This window comes from Coregonus clupeaformis, chromosome 12, assembly GCF_020615455.1.
Source record: "Coregonus clupeaformis isolate EN_2021a chromosome 12, ASM2061545v1, whole genome shotgun sequence".
NCBI classification, from domain to species: domain Eukaryota; kingdom Metazoa; phylum Chordata; class Actinopteri; order Salmoniformes; family Salmonidae; genus Coregonus; species Coregonus clupeaformis.
The window spans coordinates 22,711,912-22,732,343 of NC_059203.1; the positions used below are offsets into that span (position 1 = coordinate 22,711,912).

The 20,432-nt window shown below is 40.7% G+C and overlaps 1 protein-coding gene across 1 annotated transcript; it reads left to right on the top strand.

The window, feature by feature from the left end:
• The first annotated feature begins 274 nt into the window (after nucleotides 1-274).
• LOC123492041 (protein-glutamine gamma-glutamyltransferase 2-like) lies at nucleotides 275-18,294 on the top strand. The gene is made up of 13 exons (XM_045223753.1): nucleotides 275-469; nucleotides 8,441-8,620; nucleotides 10,847-11,065; nucleotides 12,042-12,160; nucleotides 13,025-13,153; nucleotides 13,322-13,499; nucleotides 13,893-14,028; nucleotides 14,364-14,467; nucleotides 14,741-14,980; nucleotides 15,535-15,810; nucleotides 16,108-16,268; nucleotides 16,478-16,614; nucleotides 17,875-18,294. The coding sequence occupies exons 1-13, from the start codon at nucleotides 460-462 to the stop codon at nucleotides 18,023-18,025; spliced, it is 2,040 nt and encodes a 679-aa protein (XP_045079688.1). The 5' UTR covers nucleotides 275-459; the 3' UTR covers nucleotides 18,026-18,294.
• The last annotated feature ends 2,138 nt before the right edge of the window (nucleotides 18,295-20,432 follow it).

Here is a 20,432-nt window from a genome sequence, read left to right on the forward strand (position 1 = left end):
TTTTGACATTGCACATTTTATTCATGACATGATGACAAAATGAAAATGACTTCCCTATTCCATATAACAAACGTATGCAGTAAATTGCGCAACTATCGGTCGACTCGATGTCGCTACTAGTCAGTAGAGTGTGTGTGTGCATGTGTGTGTGTGCATGCGTGCGTGCGTCCTTGTGCATGCATGTGAGCACGCGCACGCGGGGGTTTGACGGAAGAAAACCAACACGACCAGATGACCTCCCATCCCACGTTACACATTATGCCGTCAGCTTCTGCAAAATGTTTGATCCGCCTCTATATGGCAAGAGGAGCCTACATCGATGGAATTTTGGTGACGCGCATGACCACTACAAATATGAATTTCGTTCACAGTCAGAATAGCTGCGCAGTGTAGACAGTCACTGAGAATACTTTCAATAGCCTACCACAGACTATTACCCGGCTGTACATCAACGCGATCATGGCCCAAGGTAAGATTTTAATAACTATTTGCAATGTTTTATTTGCAATGTTTTATTGAATGTGTTGTATCTCTGCAAATCTTCTTCTCAAGTCTGTGCAGCGCCTTATTGAACATTTGAACATAACTGTGAATTACATTTTGAGTTTCATCAACAGTAAAACAACGAATGCAAACTTGCATCATGGTCTACAATGTAGACAGTGGCAGATAATTTAAAATAGCTTATCATGTTATGTTATTGCTTCCAAAAATAAATAATTCCTCCCAGGACTGACCCATATGCCAGAATCTTTATCTAAATATTTGAAGCATTTACAGAATTGTAATATTGCCTCAAAACTAAACTAAACTAAACAGCAAAGTGAAACCTGATCCATCACTTCGCTATGGACCAGGGTTTCTCAAAGTCGGTCCTGGGGACCCCCTGGGTGCACGTTTTGGTTTTTGCCCTAGCACTACACAGCTGATCCAACTCATCATCAAGCTTTGATTATTTGAATCAGCAGCTGTGTAGTGCTAGGGCAAAAACCGAGTTTGGGAAACCCTACTATGGACAAATGATGGCAAATAACTTACCGGTAGCTGGATTCTTTTACGCATGCTACATTAGGTTAGGTTGCCATTAATGACCTTGTCCAGGGGTGTCAAACTAATTTTGCCCGGGGGCCGCATTCAGTCTTCAACAAGCACCAACAATGTCTTATATTTCTTCGCCATCAAAATTAGCCAAAAATAGCAATCTGTCCATTGTTTTTGAAAAATGTTTAGCTTTCATTTCGGTGATTATCAGCGAGCTGGACACAGGCAAGAAAATCTATGAATGTAGGTCCATTATCATTTCTACAAAGTTTCAATTTGGTTTTAGTCATTTTAAAGTGTATTGAGTTTTTTTTTATCCCCACCCAAAAAATATCCCCCCTACCCTCCAAAAAATAATACATAAATAAATAAATATATATATATATATATATATATACACTACATGACCAAAAGTATGTGGACACCTGCTCTTCGAACATCTCATTCCAAAGTCATGGGCATTAATATGGAGTTGGTCCCCCCTTTGCTGCTATAACAGCCTCCAATCTTCTGGGAAGGCTTTCCACTAGATGTTGGAACATTGCTGTGGGGACTTGCTTCCATTCAGCCACAAGAGCATTAGTGAGGTCGGCCACTGATGTTGGGCAATTAGGCCTGGCTCGCAGTCGGCGTTCCAAAGTTGTTCGATGGGGTTGAGGACAGGGCTCTGTGCAGGCCAGTCAAGTTCTTCAACACCAATCTCGACAAACCATTTCTGTGTGGTCCTCGCTTTTTGAACGGGGGCATTGTCATGCTGAAACAGGAAAGGGCCTTTCCCACACTGTTGCCACAAAGTTAGGAGCACAGAATCGTCTAGAAATACCTGGCATCCGCCAAGCCCACATTCGTCTGTCGGACTGCCAGATGGTGAAGCGTGATTCATCACTCCAGAGAATGCGTTTTCACTGCTCCAGAGTCCAATGGCGGCGAGCTTTACACCACTCCAGCCGACGCTTGGCATTGATCATGGTAATCTTAGGCTTGTGTGTGACTGCTCGGCCATGGAAACCCATTTCATGAAGCTCCCGATGAACAGTTCTTGTGCTGACGTTGCTTCCAGAGGCTGTTTGGAACTCAGTAGTGAGTGTTGAAAATGAGGACAAACCATTTTTACGCGCTACGCGCTTCAGCACTCTGCCGTCCCGTTCTGTAAGCTTGTGTGGCCTACCACTTCGTGGCTGAACCGTTGTTACTCCTAGATGTTTCCACTTCACAATAACAGCCCTTACAGTTACCGGGCAGCTCTTGCAGGGCAGAAATTTGACAAACTGACTTGTTGGAAAGGTGGTATCCTATGACGGTGCCATGTTTAAAGTCACTGAGCTCTTCAGTAAGGCCATTCTACTGCCAATGTTTGTCTATGAAGATTTCATGGCTGTGTGCTCGATTTTCTACACCTGTCTGGAACGGGTGGGGCTGAAATAGCTGAATCCACTAATTTGAAAGGGAGTTCACATACTTTTGGTGCTTCTACAAAGTATTGACTCAGGGGTGTGAATACTTATGTAAATGAGATCTTTCTGTATTTCCTTTTCAATACATTTGCAAAAATGTATAAAAACATATTTTCACTTTGTCATAATGGGGCATTGTGTGTAGATGGGTGAGAAAAAAATCAATTTAATCAATTTTGAATTCAGGCTGTAACACAACAAAATGTTTAATAAATCAAGTGGATTCAGTCAAACCTGCAAAACGGCTCATGTAAACCAGGGGCGAAAAAATAAAAGGTTCAACTCAGATAGTCCATGTAGCCTAACCTTTTCAACCTGAGTGGGAAGAGGAGCTGTAGCGCCTTCTCCATGACTGTGCGTGTGTGTGGACCATTTCACGTCCTTAGTGATTTGGACACAGAGGAAGTTGAAGCTCTAGACCCGCTCCTCACCATTGTAGTGTTGTCTCCCACCTTGTCAGTTATGTTTCGTAGAAAAACCATAAGCTTTAGCCTAGTCGTACCTTATCTTCAATGCATCTAAAGAATGTGTTTGAGAGGGAGTTAACTGTTGCTAAGGGACCTTTGGGCTTTTAATAGCAGACAGCAGCTGTAGCTGCAACCAGAAACTGTGCCGAACCTAATTTGTCCTTGGAATGGTTTTGCAAAGCCCCTTTGAACCCATTCAAACCTTTTACACCGGACAGGAGCCTGACCCAACCTATCAATACATGAACGCTAGTAGTACTAAAATATTAGCAAATGTGTTTGTTCAAAAAAACATATTTGTTTGATGCATAGACTTTTTATTAGAATTGCGTATCAATGCAATAGATACATTTACTTCTCTATTATTGTTCAGAATCCCTACTGTAACTAACCAGATAATGTGTTTAGGAGGCCGAATGCATGATTTAGAGACAATTTCCACTGACTCTCCACACATCCATCCCTTACATACACGCACACGCACACACACACACATTAACACAAGTACACAAGCACGCACACACACATACACTATTTTTATACTATTTATTCAACTGCACGACCAAGACACTATTCCCTTTTATTTTTAAAACATACTTGACATAGCTCACTCATAATTTATGCTGTACAGTGGGGGGGGGGGGAGTATTTAGTCAGCCACCAATTGTGCAAGTTCTCCCACTTAAAAAGATGAGAGGCCTGTAATTTTCATCATAGGTACACGTCAACTATGACAGACAAAATGAGAATTTTTTTTCCAGAAAATCACTTTGTAGGATTTTTAATGAATTTATTTGCAAATTATGGTGGAAAATAAGTATTTGGTCAATAACAAAAGTTTCTCAATACTTTGTTATATACCCTTTGTTGGCAATGACACAGGTCAAACGTTTTCTGTAAGTCTTCACAAGGTTTTCACACACTGTTGCTGGTATTTTGGCCCATTCCTCCATGCAGATCTCCTCTAGAGCAGTGATGTTTTGGGGCTGTCGCTGGGCAACACGGACTTTCAACTCCCCTCCAAAGATTTTCTATGGGGTTGAGATCTGGAGACTGGCTAGGCCACTCCAGGACCTTGAAATGCTTCTTACGAAGCCACTCCTTTGTTGCCCGGGCGGTGTGTTTGGGATCATTGTCATGCTGAAAGACCCAGCCATGTTTCATCTTCAATGCCCTTGCTGATGGAAGGAGGTTTTCCTCAAAATCTCACGATACATGGCCCCATTCATTCTTTCCTTTACACGGATCAGTCTTCCTGTTCCCTTTGCAGAAAAACAGCCCCAAAGCATGATATTTCCACCCCCATGCTTCACAGTAGGTATGGTGTTATTTGGATGCAACTCAGCATTCTTTGTCCTCCAAACACGACGAGTTGAGTTTTTACCAAAAAGTTCTATTTTGGTTTCATCTGACCATATGACATTCTCCCAATCCTCTTCTGGATCATCCACATGCACTCTAGCAAACTTCAGACGGGCCTGGACATGTACTGGCTTAAGCAGGGGGACACGTCTGGCACTGCAGGATTTGAGTCCCTGGCGGCGTAGTGTGTTACTGATGGTAGGCTTTGTTACTTTGGTCCCAGCTCTCTGCAGGTCATTCACTAGGTCCCCCCGTGTGGTTCTGTGATTTTTGCTCACCGTTCTTGTGATCATTTTGACCCCACGGGGTGAGATCTAGCGTGGGGCCCCAGATCGAGGGAGATTATCAGTGGTCTTGTATGTCTTCCATTTCCTAATAATTGCTCCCACAGTTGATTTCTTCAAACCAAGCTGCTTACCTATTGCAGATTCAGTCTTCCCAGCCTGGTGCAGGTCTACAAATTTGTTCCTGGTGTCCTTTGACAGCTCTTGGCCATAGTGGAGTTTGGAGTGTGACTGTTTGAGGTTGTGGACAGGTGTCTTTTATACTGATAACAAGTTCAAACAGGTGCCATTAATACAGGTAACGAGTGGAGGACAGAGGAGCCTCTTAAAGAAGAAGTTACAGGTCTGTGAGAGCCAGAAATCTTGCTTGTTTGTAGGTGACCAAATACTTATTTTCCACCATAATTTGCAAATAAATTCATTAAAAATCCTACAATGTGATTTTCTGGATTTTTTTTCCCTCAATTTGTCTGTTATAGTTGACGTGTACCTATGATGAAAATTACAGGCCTCTCTCATCTTTTGAAGTGGGAGAACTTGCACAATTGGTGGCTGACTAAATAATTGTTTTTCCCCACTGTATATGCTATTGTTTACATGAGAGAGAGAGAGAGAGAGAGAGAGAGAGAGCGAGCGAGCTCTTGCGGCTTCATTCATGACTAGGCTGGATAGGTTGTTCTTAATAGCTGAGAGAACGTATGTCTTTTTCCTGGGATTTACTGTACCTGCTTCTGTGCAATTTTCCCTGACTAGGATCTTTCATTGCCGCAACCTTATTGGGTTTATTTTGGCCCTGAAGTTCTGCTAGGCCTATAACAGGACCCTTGATGTTGTGTTGTTCAAGTTTGGTAGACTGGAAGCAAAACAAGGGAGTGTAAGCCTAGGGTGATGGCATTGTGGAGATGGTGACCTCATGGTAGTAGCCTGCTCAATGGGGGCATGTGATCACATAAATGGGAACACACATCCCCTACACACATAGCTCACCTTGATCTCTGTCCATTAATACATTTTTGCACTATTCATGTTAGTGACAGACTGTAATACATTGCTGTCTTTCCAGTGCAATAGAACAAAGCAAAACAACAATAACTACACCTTAATTACAGAAACTTTTCCATTTAAATTCAGACTCCACTTTTCTTACATCAGCTTTCATTCCACAATGTGAGAGTGGTTAATAAAAATGTATTTTATTTGATACCAACAGTGTAATACGAGACTGAAATGCAGCAATAACTAGACTTTACCATTACATTGATTGAGCCTGCGTTGTTTGGCCTGTGTTGTCGAAAACAACGTTTTGGTTGTTTATCTGCTATCAATCTGCCTAATGGTCTCCAGATTCTAGGTTTAAAGTCCTGTTGCCTCTAGCTGTGCAAAAGCACAAGTTCCCAGCCACTTTATGACTGAGTAAAATAGGCTTATTGCCAACTTTATTTATCTTCAGGATGAAAGAGTTGGACTGGAGACTGGAGTTTGTCTCCTTTGAAAGACCACTTTTCTTCAACTACAAGGTGTAAAACACATGCACAATTCCCCACGGTTGGGCAAATGTAAAAGATACACTATTCAGATGGTCCTACAGAAACTGATTTGTCATATATGTAGTCAGGGTTGGGTTGGTTACTTTTTAAATGTAATATGTTAGTTACTAGTTACCTGTCCAAAATTGTAATCAGTAATGTAACTTTTGGATTACCCAAACTCATTAACATAATCGGATTACTTTAAATTACCTTTGGATTACTTTTCCCTTAAGAGGCATTAGAAGAAGACAGTCAGTGTTTGTTGTTATGTGCACTCTTAGAAAAAAAGGTGCCGTCTAGAACCAATAAAGGTTTGTCGGCTGTCCCTTAGGAGAACCCTTTGAAAACCCTGTTGGTTCCAGGTAGAACCCTTTGTGTTCCATGTAGAACCCTTTCAGGAACCAAAAAAGGTTCTACCTGGAACCAAAAAGGGTTCTCCTATTGGGACAGCCGAAGAACCCTTTTGGAACCCTTTTTTTCCAGGAGTTTGGGCATAACCTTTGTCACCTCACATTTAGTTTTCATGTCATTTTCTCCTGCCAGGATTATTTAACAACAACCAGTCTTGTCTTAAAGAAGCAGGATGACTGTAAATAGGAAATCAGAGGGTGGGATCTTATTCACATACCGAGTCCTGGGGAGAAGGAGGAGTACAGTATTTACTTGCAGGGAGTGACAGAACACTAACTCATTCATGTTTTCTTGTTTTCGCTCTTGTGAAATACTTCCCTTCTTTAAATGAATCAATGAAAGGGTTCAAGTCTGTGTCTAAATGGGTTGGTGTAGTATTCACCCGCTAGTGGTACTTGAGTAAATATAGTTACCAAGATAGTTATTTGCAAAGCAGCATTTCCTGTCTGAAGGATTCCTTTGACTTTTAATGCAATACAAGTCTTTCTGTTACACAACAGGTAAAGTGTTTCTCTTTCCACTCAAGAACAGGAAGAGAACTCTTACAGTAAGTTTAAATTACAATGAAAGTCATTGGATTCAAGCCTGCTGCCAGAGATAAGCTGGAAAAGGGTCTGAAAATGTCTGGAAAAACAATTTGCAGCAGTCTTTTAACCATTTGTCTGTGGCCTATTTACCAAAAATGAATTCAGACACTCTTAATGATTTAGCCATGCATACGTTTTATTGTATAGGCTACACACTTATTAATAGGATTTCATGTGGCCTCTTTACTATACCATAATGTATGTACATTTTCTCTAAATCTAAAACTGCTAAAGCAGTCATTTTGACAGCTCATGAATTTAAAAAAATGTATTACCCCCTCCGTCCTTGACACTTGGCACTTAAAATGATGTTTAGGCTACGGTCTTGCTGACCGTCCGTCTTTGTGGTTGGGGTATTTTATTTATTTTGTTGTTATAAAAATAAGCTGTTGCTGTGTTCCAACACATATGCCTTGTGTTTCATAGTTGTAACAAAGGCATTCCCCAAAGAAAATTGATTGAACATATGAAATGTTGTGTTTTTTTGTTTTTACATACAGTATATCCTACAGTAACATAAACTAATGAAAATACTATGGTGTTCTAAAAATATATATATTGTATTCTAATGTTTCCTAAGACCTTCATAAACACAACCAAATTATTATTTTTGCAATAGCATATGAAATGTATTAATTACAATGTTAGAATGTTGCAGTCAGCACGACTGCTCGTTAGCTTGAGGCCCAGCGGTTGTAGTGTTAACAGACATTTAGCAGACACTCTTTCTGCAAAAGCACACAGTCAAAGAGCTGGACAGCTAGCTTAAAAACAAGAAACTCTCTCTTAAGAGGTCAGTAGAATACTTCATTGTAGTGCTAAAAATAAAATGAAGTACCAGTATTGAAACGCTACAATACAATGTAAAGCAACTATTATAGACATTTCCAAAGTAGTAGTGCCATTGGCGGTGAGAGGAAGGGGTGGTCTTCTTGGAAGGGACCAGCGTTTAGAGTTGGGAAGCCAGTTTGAAGAAGCAGGTCATCAGCCTACCTAAAAACAGGTATAGACACAATTGTCTTAAAAGCAATGGGGGTGTTTGGTCCACCACTGAGGCACCATAAAAAGAGAAGACTATCTATCAAATCGATGAAATCATATTTGTATAGCACTTTTGACGAACACATTTGTCAGAAAGTGTTAAACCTTACTATACTGAAGACTGGACTGACACCCCCAAAGAGCAAACAGAGGAACTGTAGATCAGGATTCTATTCCCTTGTAACTGGCTGGGTAGATGTTTAGAGGTCAATCCTGAGGTAATTCTACTCACTATGTCCTTTCTCTCTCTCATCCATCTCCCAGCACTGGACATTGCCCGATGGGACCTGGAGTGTGAGTTCAACAACACAGACCACCGCACGGAGCTCAACGGGGTGGAGCGCCTTATCGTGAGAAGGGGCCAGCCGTTCACCATCAACCTGCACCTTCGCTCGGGCGACTACCAGCCTGGTGGCAGTGCCCTCGACCTCGCCGTAGAGACCGGTACTGTGTTATCCCTGGGTTGTCGACTAATCAATTCAATGTGAAAGGCACTAGATAAATGTTGTTTAATTTTTATTAAATCCTATAGGTTAATCTTAATTAAAACATAAGATCATTTCAGTGTTTCCCCTAGATATTTCCAAAGGCAGGATGCAAATGGTCCCAAAAGCAACATCTACGGTTCCTGACAACAGAAACCGAAGCCTGGGCAGGGTAAGTAATTGTAGAGGAGGCAGGGTAGAGTGTCAGCTATCTAACTGTTCTGTAAGAGTCAATAGTGTTATCACTGGTAATTGGAGCAGGATCAAATAGTTTCCCTTTCCTCTAAACAACATTAGACCTCAACATTAGCTTTTCTTCCTCCCTATCGCTTTTGGAGAAAATAAACAACATTGGAGAAAATAAACAAGTTCCTAATGCCAATAGAAACACACAATTAGGCATTGTCGTGGTACCTTTAACATTTCCTGGCAGACACGACCCAGTAAAAGAATGCTTTCCATTATCTGCTCAAAATTTTTACAGAAACCCAGTCCCAAAATCTTTCCCATGAGGACTTTGTCACGATCGTCGACTGAAGACACGGACCAAGGCGCAGCGTGATAAGCGTACATACTTTAATTGTACTTACACTAACAAAAAACAACAAACACACAATACGTGAAGTCCTAGGTTATACACAACAAACCAAACGGAACAAGATCCCACCAACTAACTGGTGCCAACAGGCTGCCTAAGTATGGTCCCCAATCAGAGACAACGAGCTACAGCTGCCTCTGATTGGGAACCACCCTGGCCAACATAGATCTAAACGATCTAGAACAAAAACATAGAAAACTAAACATAGAAAAATCCACACCCTGGCTCAACATTTAAGAGTCCCCAGAGCCAGGGCGTGACAGACTTATTGAATAGCTCAAGTGAATACCTGCTTAAATTCTTCCTTGATTGAAAGAAAACACAGTCTATTGGGCTATGACCGATAAATCTCAAGTCTAAATCTTAACTTCCCTGCAAGTTTGAAAATACCTCATGCATGTGCTGCTGCATAGTGTGTAACACTATAACAACAGACTCTGCGCTCTATTTTTCTATTGTTTTAACCCCCTAAAATCTAAGGCATGTTTTGCCATTTGTCTCTACCTTGACATTTTGGCTTCTACATTGTGATCTAAAAAGTGATAAGGAGGAAGAAAAGCTGATGTTGAGGTCTAATGTTGTTTCAAGGAAAGGGAAACTGTTTTAGCCTGCTCCAATTTTCAGTGATAACACTATTGACTCTTGCAGAATAGTTAGCTGACACTCTACCCTGCCTCCTCTACCATTACTCAACCTGCCCAGGCTTCGGTTCTGTTTGTCAGGAACCGTAGATGTTGTGTTTGGGACCCTTTGTGTCCCGCCTTTGGAAATATCTAAGGGAAAACACTGAAATGATCTGGTGTTTTAATTAAGATTGTGTCAGATGTAAGTTACAGTGTCATAAGAGGGGTGGAGTGCCCATTGTACAGACCACCGCAGTTTCTACAGTATCCAACGGTTTGAGAACAGGAAGAGGATCACGCCACAGGAAAGCATATGTCCTATCAAAGATAATGGTATCACCGTGAAAGTTCAACTATTTTTTAATGGGCTGTAATATAAACGTTAATACACAGAACAGCCAAGGGAGGAATCTAACTTGGTTCAGCCCTCTGCTGAAAGCAAAGGAGTTAAAAGGGGTGACTCTGGCGTTATGCCCAGTCTGAACACAATGGAATTTCAGTTCAGGCAGTTTATCTGCCCTCCGATCTTAACGGAGGTCACTGAAGGAAGCTGAGTTTCCATCGTATTTGATCCCTGTGGAATTGTCCACCATTTTACAATGTTCTCCGCTGAAGGGTTTGGGAATAGTATGTGAATTGTACAATCAGAATTTTTAAAATGTTTCATGTGTGACCTGAAAGCATCTGTGTGCTTCATATTTTTCATGATACAGTAAAGAACCTAATTCTTATAAAGGACAGCAACTTCTGTCGAGGTCATGATTACTGTCGAGGCCTATTTAAAACCCCACTTTAGACTATTGAGATCCGTTGACACAGATCTCATGACAAAGAATGACAGAATAGCTATGGGCAATATTACTTTCCCTCCAATGGTAAAAAGTAGGCAAGTTATAGTGTTTTACATCATCCCTAGCCAAGCGTTCCATCGTTAACCCTTTCTCTTCTTCATGTCCTCTTCTAGGTCCCCAGCCCTCTGACCAGTATGGTACACAGGCCTCCTTTGGGCTGACCGACCAAATCAACACCTCCCGCTGGAGCGCCGCCGTCACCAGTCCCCCCGGGAACATGGTGTCCCTGTCCATCTGTTCCCCCCCGGACGCGCCCATCGGACGCTGGCGCCTGACCTTGGGTCAGGGGGGCAGGGTGGAGTTTGTGCTGCTCTATAACCCCTGGTGCCCCGGTGGGTAAACATTCCATACGTCATGCTGTCTGCGAGTGTAGTAGGACCTATGCATAGTTGAGTGGAATGCCTTAAGAGTAATTCACAGATGCAGAGACGCAGAGACGGGACATAGCTATGCGGAATGTGTTGACAGATGGACAAATTGCTTGAGCCGTGCTGAGAATTTGAAAAGTATGAAAGCCAACAGTCCAGTATTTTAGAACATATATGCGTACACATTTTGGACTCTGGTAGGCACATTAGATGTCTCTGTTACAAAGACAGCCAGCATGACCAATGGAGAGATGCAGGCTTACAGGGATCACACAGTGGGGAGAACAGGATGGATGGATGGTATGGATGGATGGATGGATGGATGGTAGTTTGGGAGAGGATATGATGATCATACATGGAGAATGGGATCGATGGGGATGGATAAGTATTTTCCAGTATCTCTAAATGTTTAGCCCTATCATGTGCTGTATCTACAATACATGTTACACTTAGACATTTTGTCACCCTAGACATCAAAGTAAATAGACAGCAGCTAGTCTCATTAAAGATGCACTCTCAAACATTTGTATAATTTCAGCCAGTAGATTTGAAAGTGGTGCTCACGAGCCAAAAGTGGTCCCCATTTTTTGTGTACTACGTCATCAAATTGCTTACTACATCATCTACTCCATATGATATGTTACATCCTGCAAAAATAAATAAATATATGTTTTATGTTTTTGCAATTCGTATTATATGTTACAAATCCAATTCGTACTATATGTTACGAATTTGTTGTGCTTAAAATCCTGGAGTGCCTTTAATAGAATCAGTTCTACCATACATGTATCATAGAAAGTTATATTGAAAAAAAAATAGCAATTTAATAAGCCCTATGCATTTTTAAATACTGTTTCCTACTGCAAGCAGATAATGAGCTTGTCCTTTTCTATGGAGGACGATACTTTATCCCTGTATTATTTATGTCTCTTGGCAACAGCCGATGTGGTGTACATGGACAGTGAGGAGAAACTGGCGGAGTACATCTTGGCTCAAGATGGTATCATCTACCGAGGCGGCTGGAAGTACCCCATCCCTACACCTTGGAACTATGGCCAGGTACCAACAGCAGCACAACTCTATCAGCTGATCGTTTTAGAAACAGCCTCCTTGAGGAGAGACAAACCAGAATTTGGCGGTGGCAGTGATAAAGGCTTTTGAATTTGTCTGAGAAGGGAGAAATAGCCATTCATCAAGAGATGTATGTTGAACTTATTTCCAATGTAACTACTGTACTGTGCACTTTTAAAGGGGAGATCATGCTGCCTCATAGTATACTGTATATTTAGAGATGTAGGATCTTAATTTGTTCACCCTGTTGCAGGAGAACCTTCCTGTAATTTCCACTTTTTTCTTACGAAATAAATTATCAACCCCTACAAAAATGTCCAATAATGATAATCCAACTAATAATTCACATTTCCTGTTGCTGCAGGATAAATTCTCCTGCTGTAGGAAACTGGCTCAAATTAAGATCCTACATCTGTATGAGTTTGATAAAGTGAGATAAATTATGGTTCAGCAGAACTTGTGATGGATTAACTGTTGACTGGTAAAATCCAATTGAGGCTATTCGCTTTCCACATCAAGACGCTTCCATTGGTTCAATCAGTGTATAATTGACAGATCATGATAATCCCACTGTGAGATGGTGAGACCGAGATTCAATTGTTGATACAGCTCAGTATCTAATTGGTGTGTGTCATAGTTGCATATTGTGCATACTGTTTATGCATGTGACTTTCGTTCAGCTTTACTAAACGTTTGCACATTATATTTGCAGGAGGGAATCTAAGACGAGAAGCAAACTTCTAATCCTTTGATCTTTATTTGACCTTTTGCTCGCCTTTGCATGCTTAGATCCCTTTTGAAAATAAATAGCGGGTTGATTTGACCTTGTGTGTTTTACTCTGTGTGGTGTAGTTTGAGGATGGGATCCTGGATGCCTGTCTGAGAATCCTGGATATGAACCCGAAGTGCCTGCGTAACCCTGGGAAAGACGCTTCAGGGAGGAGGAACCCAATCTATGTGTCCAGAGTCCTCAGTGCCATGGTGAGACCACATCAATCGGTTTCCCATTACACACTGCAGTTCATACAGTAGAATTGAATATAAAATATACACTTTAACATATAGTATATGTTAAAAGGCATTGCTCAATATAACAACAAAGCTGAATGTGAAATGAAGAGCCTGACCATTGCTGTCCATGTCCATCAGGTGAACTGCAATGACGACAAGGGAGTGCTGCTGGGCAGGTGGACTGATAACTATGATGGCGGGGTGAGCCCTCTGTCATGGAAGGGCAGTGTGGCGATCCTCCGGAACTGGGACACAAATGCATGTCAACCTGTGCGCTTTGGCCAATGCTGGGTGTTTGCAGCAGTGGCCTGCTCAGGTTAGACATGAACGCATAGAAATTGAGACTGTGTTTTTTTACATACTTTGTCGTTATATTATGTAAGATACATTCTGTCCCCTTTTTGTATTGCACAAGACACCTTTAGTAACACATTCTATGAATAGGGGGGCAGGTAGCCTAGTGGTTAAGAGCGTTGGGACAGTAACCAAAAAGTTGCTGGTTTGATCCCCGAGCCAACTAGGTGTCCTCTTGAGCAACTTTACCCAAATTGTTCCTGTTAGTCACTCTGGATAAGAGTGTCTGCTAAATGACCTAACTGTAAAATATATACTTGTGTATGATGTATTTATAATGCCATATGTTAGACCTGTAGTAGAATAGTTGATGAGTAGTATTGGCTAACTGTATGTTATTTATGTGCCCTCTCAGTTTCACGAGCCCTGGGCATCCCTTGTCGACTGGTCACCAACTACAATTCAGCCCATGACACCAACAGTAACCTGGTGATAGAGCGCTACGTGGATGAGAACGGACAACTTGTTCAGAAGTCCAGAGACATGATATGGTGAGACCTCAGGAGGACTATCAAATTGATGGATTTCCACTCAAACAAATTCAACACAGAGCTAGCAGATGTTTTACAGTATATTGTCAGAAAATACTGTTTGTGCTAGTATAGATAAAATGTCTTGGGATTAACATTAAGTCTACAAAAGTGAATGATCCACTTTTTTTCTGCCACGTATTTGCTTATGTACAATTTACTCATGCTTTTTTGCCAACAATCAGGAAATAGTCAAGGCATTCCGGAGGTTGGGTATATGAGCAAATGTCCTTCTCTTGTACCAGACAGCAATCTGGAAATGGTTAAGGGGTTACTATGGTTGTGTGTCTTTGTAGGAACTACCACTGCTGGGTCGAGAACTGGATGACCAGACCTGACCTCAAACCCGGTTTTGACGGCTGGCAGGCCATGGACCCCACACCACAAGAGAAGAGTGAAGGTGAGGCCTAGATGGTATTGAGAATAATCCCAACTACAATAATCCCAACTACAATAATCTCAACAATTTCAGAATAGCCCATAAAAGGGCCTGACCCCAATTCATATATGTATTGATTCCACTGATACCATTCAAATTGAGTCTTGGAGATCTGGTGTAGAAACTACTGAATTGCTAATCATCATATTTTACTACAAGTGATAAAGATATGGCTTCAGATACGTCATAGAAACATGTAATTTTCAGTTCGCTCACAGATTATCCTTCTTTCAGGAGTTTACTGCTGTGGCCCTATCCCACTGAAAGCCATCAAGGAGGGCGAGCTCACCTATAAATATGACGCCCCATTTGTGTTCGCGGAGGTCAACGCTGACGTGCACACCTTTATGAAGCGCAAAGATGGCAGCACGGAGAGGATCATCAACTCCGTCAATGTGGGCCTGAAGATCAGCACTAAGAGCGTGGGCAGTGATAAGAGAGAGGACATCACACACCTATACAAGTACCCTGAGGGTAGGGAGCTTCACTACGACAGAAAATAAGGAGCCCCAACACTTACCCACCGTTATAAAACATTTGCAGCGTGGCAATAGGGCCAGGCATGGCTACCATACTATTGTGTAGGGTAACCAATAGTCAGACAAGTGCTGACCAGGTTGTAGTGAAAACCAGGTTGAGAGGGGGGATAGAAGAAGGGGAAGGAGAGGTGGGAAGCAGGGGAAGCTTGTGGTTGATGATATGTGACACAACTGCCTGAAAATGTACACATTAGCAAACACACCACTGTAAAATGCCACCAGGACACACCAATGTCACATTACACCACGAAATGCCACCAAGACAGCAGAAAGGAAAGTCACATTCTTTCTTACGTATTTGTAGTAGTCTGTTCACTATATGTACACTCAGATAATGTATGGCGCTTCAACATAAGAAATATATGGTGAAGTTCACTATAGACTACTCTGGAAACAAGTTCTTATTCTTCCCAAAATGTATCAGAATTTGTCAGAGTTAATTTACAGTATATGAAAGCATGTATAACCTTTGCTTTCTGTGCCCCCCAGGTTCTGACGGGGAAAGGGAGGCCTTTACAAAAGCCAACCACCAGAACAAACTACTGCAGCAGCAAGACAATGCTGGCCTGCTTATCGTCATCAAGGTTTCCACGGACATGAGAAAGGGGTGTGACTTTGACGTGTTTGCCGTGATTACAAACAACACGCCCAATGAGAAGAGGTGCCGTCTGGTGTTCGGCTCCAGAGCTGTGTCCTACAATGGTATTCTGGGAGAGAACTGTGGGTTCAAAGACCTGCTCAACGTACAGTTGGCACCTGGAGAAGGTCAGTTGGCTTTGTATAATGGAAAGTTTTGTGTATATATATATGTGAGTGTGATATACTGTATTATTATAATTTACACGTGGCTCATTTAGAGTTTAAGACCGTTTATGGATTTATCTTTTCATGTTATTTCATTGTACTCTGCTGAGGTCGTGGTACTCTGCTAATCGTGAATGTGTGTCTGTGTGCATTGAAATCATACTGTCCAGTGTTTTATGTATCTGCTTATGTCAACATGTGTCAACATCTGAGAAATTGTGTGGTGTCTCACTTTCTCTGCTTTATGTCTCACTCCAGAAAAGCGGGTTGCTCTGAGGATGAACTACTCCAAGTATGCAGAGAACCTCACTGAGGACAACATGATCCGGCTGGCGGCTCTGCTCCTAGACTACGATACCCAAAAGTCCTACCTCTCTGTGAGGGACGTCGTACTGGTTAACCCAGAGATCAAAGTCAGGGTACGGCCACTACTGTCACTACTTTAACACTTTACAAAACACAACAATATAGTGATTAACATGAGTGATGTAGTAGTTAAAAGTAATAAGCATAAACCATACTTATTGCTAGCTTGAGTGTGATTATCAGAGATGGAGCGTTCTCCATGTTTGCCTAGCCGATGAAATGCACTGTGTCAAAGCATTAAGATATGTTCCCTGATCTATAGATCCTTGGGGAACCCAAAGAGAACCGTAAGCTGGCGGCTGAGATCACCCTGCAGAACCCTCTCCCAGTACCACTGCAGAACTGCTGCTTCACCGTGGAGGGGTCCAATCTCACTGGAGGACAGATCATCACTGAGAGGTAGGAGGGAGGGAAGACAGGGTGACATCTATTTCCAAACAGGACTGACTACAGATTAAGTGCATTTACCGCTAAAAGTAACAACAGGAGTGCTATTGTGTAAATAGGACCTATTAGTAAGGTTCTAAGCAACAATGCCATTTTAAAGTTTGTCAGGGATGTCTATAAGCATATGTATAATTCATACACATATAATCAATCATGTTTTAGTCACCAAGTGGTGCATGTCCATGCTTTGGTAGAGTTGGAGGGGTTCATGACAAGGGAAATTTATGTTTTGTAGCAGACTCACAATAGTGCTTACATGTCAAAAGCAGACTCAAATCCTTATTAGGGCTAAGTGGGATACTGAAATCCCAGCCATTTACAATTCAAGCACACTTTAACTATCCAAGAGTTTTGCCAAGACCACAATTTAATGAATCTTCTCAAAAAATGTTTTGGATTTGAAAACGAACACTTTCACATCAAAGACTAGGAAGTTGGCTAGACGAAAGCTGACTGTTTCACCAGGTTGTGAATGTTTGTCTGGATTTATTCAGTATTTATAAAATCATTTGATTGTGAGAGTATCGTTTTGTCAGAGTTGGTTTTCCAAGCATTCAGATGGTTGTGATGAGTTGTGGGTTTGGTTGGCATGTAACTCCTAGATGTTTGGCTCAATGTGGTGTTACGCAATTGAAATGACTGCCTACAGGCAGAGAATATGAATGGATTTGATCATAAAGACATTTTTGAATGAGTTTGACGAGCTTCTACAACAGAATTACATATCCTATAATATAATATGGTTATTTAGCAGATGCTTTAATCCAAAGTGATTTCTAGTTCAGACATATTTCTATGAAGATAACTATGGCTGATGCAATACATACACAGTCCTTGCTAGTCAACTCAGAAAAATCATTACAATCACACTACAGATGTAGGATCTACATTTTCGCCAGTTTGCTACTTGAGGAGAATAATCCTGCTGCAACAGGAAATGTGAATTATTATGTGGATTATAATTAATGGATATTTTTTGTAGGGGAAGCCTTTAACTCAAATACACTACAGGTTTGCATTTCCTGCTGTGCAGGAAAAGTCTCAGCAACAAAAGAGTGATCAAATTAAGATCCTATATCTGTAGCTAAAGACATCCATTTAAGACATTTCATTAAAAATAATAAACTGTCTAAACATTTATGCTGGGAATGTTGTGTGATAGTGTTAGAGTGGATGTAGATTGAGTAACTTCTAAATATTTACCCTCCTTAGACTTAACTCCACGGTGGAACCCGGGCAGGATGCCAAGGTCAAAATCTACTTCACGCCCACCCACTCGGGCCTGAGGAAACTGGTGGTCGACTTCGACAGCAATAAGCTGTGTCACGTCAAGGGCTACAGGAACGTCATCATCGGCAAATAGAAGACCCACCCTGAGCCTACACTCCAGAAGCCTTGTTACGAAATCTCTGCAAAGCAACATATTGCTATACTCATAGATCTGTCTCACTTATCACCTATAGTTTTATACATTTATACATTTTATAGGATTTATAAATATTTTGCATTGAAAGCTTTGAATTGTAATAGTTTCACATTTTTGCATATTGATGTCAACAAATTCAAATTGTAAATGAATGTATTGACAATATAATGCTAGAGGCCTTTTTCATAAAGAGATGGAAAATGACATTCCTATTTTTCGGGCTCTCTTTTTTGTCAAGCAAATCCACAATTAGAAATATGTTCAAGTAAAGCTTAATAATGTAAGTTTTGTATTGCTTATTGATACAGTAAGTGGCCTATGTTCTAAATGAATGTATTGACAATGCATATATTTTTCATTAGGGCAAATCAAGTCTGACATTTTAAAGTGGAAATTACAACATGTTGAAGCCTTTTTAAACCTTGAGTGATCAAATTAAGATCCTTCATCTGTATGAAATATATTTAGATGTTTTAAATCAAAACTCTACAGTGATAAATGGCATAATAGTTCCTATGTACTATTTTTATACTCAGTATAAACTCAGTAACTGCTATCATTAAAAGCTATTGGATTATATTGTACACAAATACATTGATACAAATACATTTAGATACCCATAAAAAGGTTTTTGATATGCCCATTTATTATTTAGTCAGACACAGCTTTACAGAAGTCCTGCCAGCTTGAAGTCTATGAACCCTGTAACAACGATTGTGCAAGGAGAAAAGTATTAAGCAACATGACCAAATAGGACTCATCAGTAATCTTTTGGCAAATACTTAGCAATTTCCTAGAGGCCAAAAGGTTCACCTCCATCTTCTTGGCAACTCTGAAATAGGAAGACCGTGTTCTGCATTAAGAAGGTAAATAGTTGGCAGTAGCTAGAGATACAAATCAGAACTTCCACGATGAGATAACGCATGGCAGTGTAAAAACAAAGAGATTGCCAACTCCCTTTATCTGGAAACTAGTCAAGTCTATCATGAATGGACAAAGCTCTGTGTTAAAATTAATCTTGATAAACACTTAGCACAGCATTAAAGTATTTATCTAAATGGTCCCTTCATGTTGAACAATCCACAGATACATCTTACCCAGCTTGCACATTTGGTTCCTTGGAAGTTGTGGGAACGTATGTTTTTGGTTTCACATTCGTTGTGGGAATGAAGCCATACGTTTCCTTACCAGTAAAACTTTACATTTTTTAAATGTTCTGAGAACAGAAGTAAAAATGTTGCCTGTTCTGGGAATGTTTATTTTTAGGTTGCAGGGAGGTTCTGAGAATGTTTTACTCTGGTTCCTTGAAAGTTTTGCTGGGAGGTTTATACGCTCTGAAAACGTTTTTTGAATAACTGCCTTAAAACTTTCACTGAATGTTTCAATAAGACTTATAATAACACTGCTAGCATATTTTGGGTTAACTTTTTTAACTCAAAGCACAGATAGGACACATGGAAATTCCTTTCTTTAGGCATTAATCATGCAAACATGTTTATTGTGACATGAATCAGTAAGATTTCAACCTATAATCTTCTGTTATTTATCCATGGAATTAGTCCACTGAGCCACCAGGATGGAGCTAACATGCCATGTGTTTTTACGCATAGAAACCTGTTTATTTTAGTCTATTCACACAGACCCCATTTCAAAGGAAAATTTGTGGGCGTGGCCAACACACCTGAACATACTTAGAGGATATAGATCATTTTGTTGATGCTGAGAACGGAATGTATATTTTTTTAAATAACATTCTTTAAACGTTCTCTGAGATTTACTCAAGTTTTCGTGTGGTTTTTATGGAAAATTGTAACGTTCTCGGAACAATTTGAGAACATGACTTTAAATAGAATCATGATGAAACCTGTTGGAAACGTTATGCTGAAGTACTGAAATTCCCATAGATAAACGTTGTTTCTTAACGTTCTTGGAACAATTTGAGAAACCGGTCTCCGGTCTTGGCTCTAAAGCTCAGTTATTTCAGGGATGTTTGACCTCAGTGAAAGGAGCTAGTAATCCATCAATTTACATATGGTACCATGTAAAAAGCTGAGGGAAATCAAATCCATGGGGGAAATGCACAAACAAATCCCAAAATGTTGATGTAACGGTCTGGATCTGGTTAGGTTCAGCTCTATAGTTCTTACGAGTGGACCTCCATTTTGTGGTGCATAGCCAAGTTAGCCACAGGGAAGGTTATATCCACTGATTGTTCATTTTATTTGTAACTTTGACAAAACTGTCACACCCTGGCTCTGGGGACTCTATATGTTGAGCCAGGGTGTGTAGATTCTATGTGTTTTGTGTTCTATGTTAATTAGTCTAGTTGTTCTATTTCTATGTT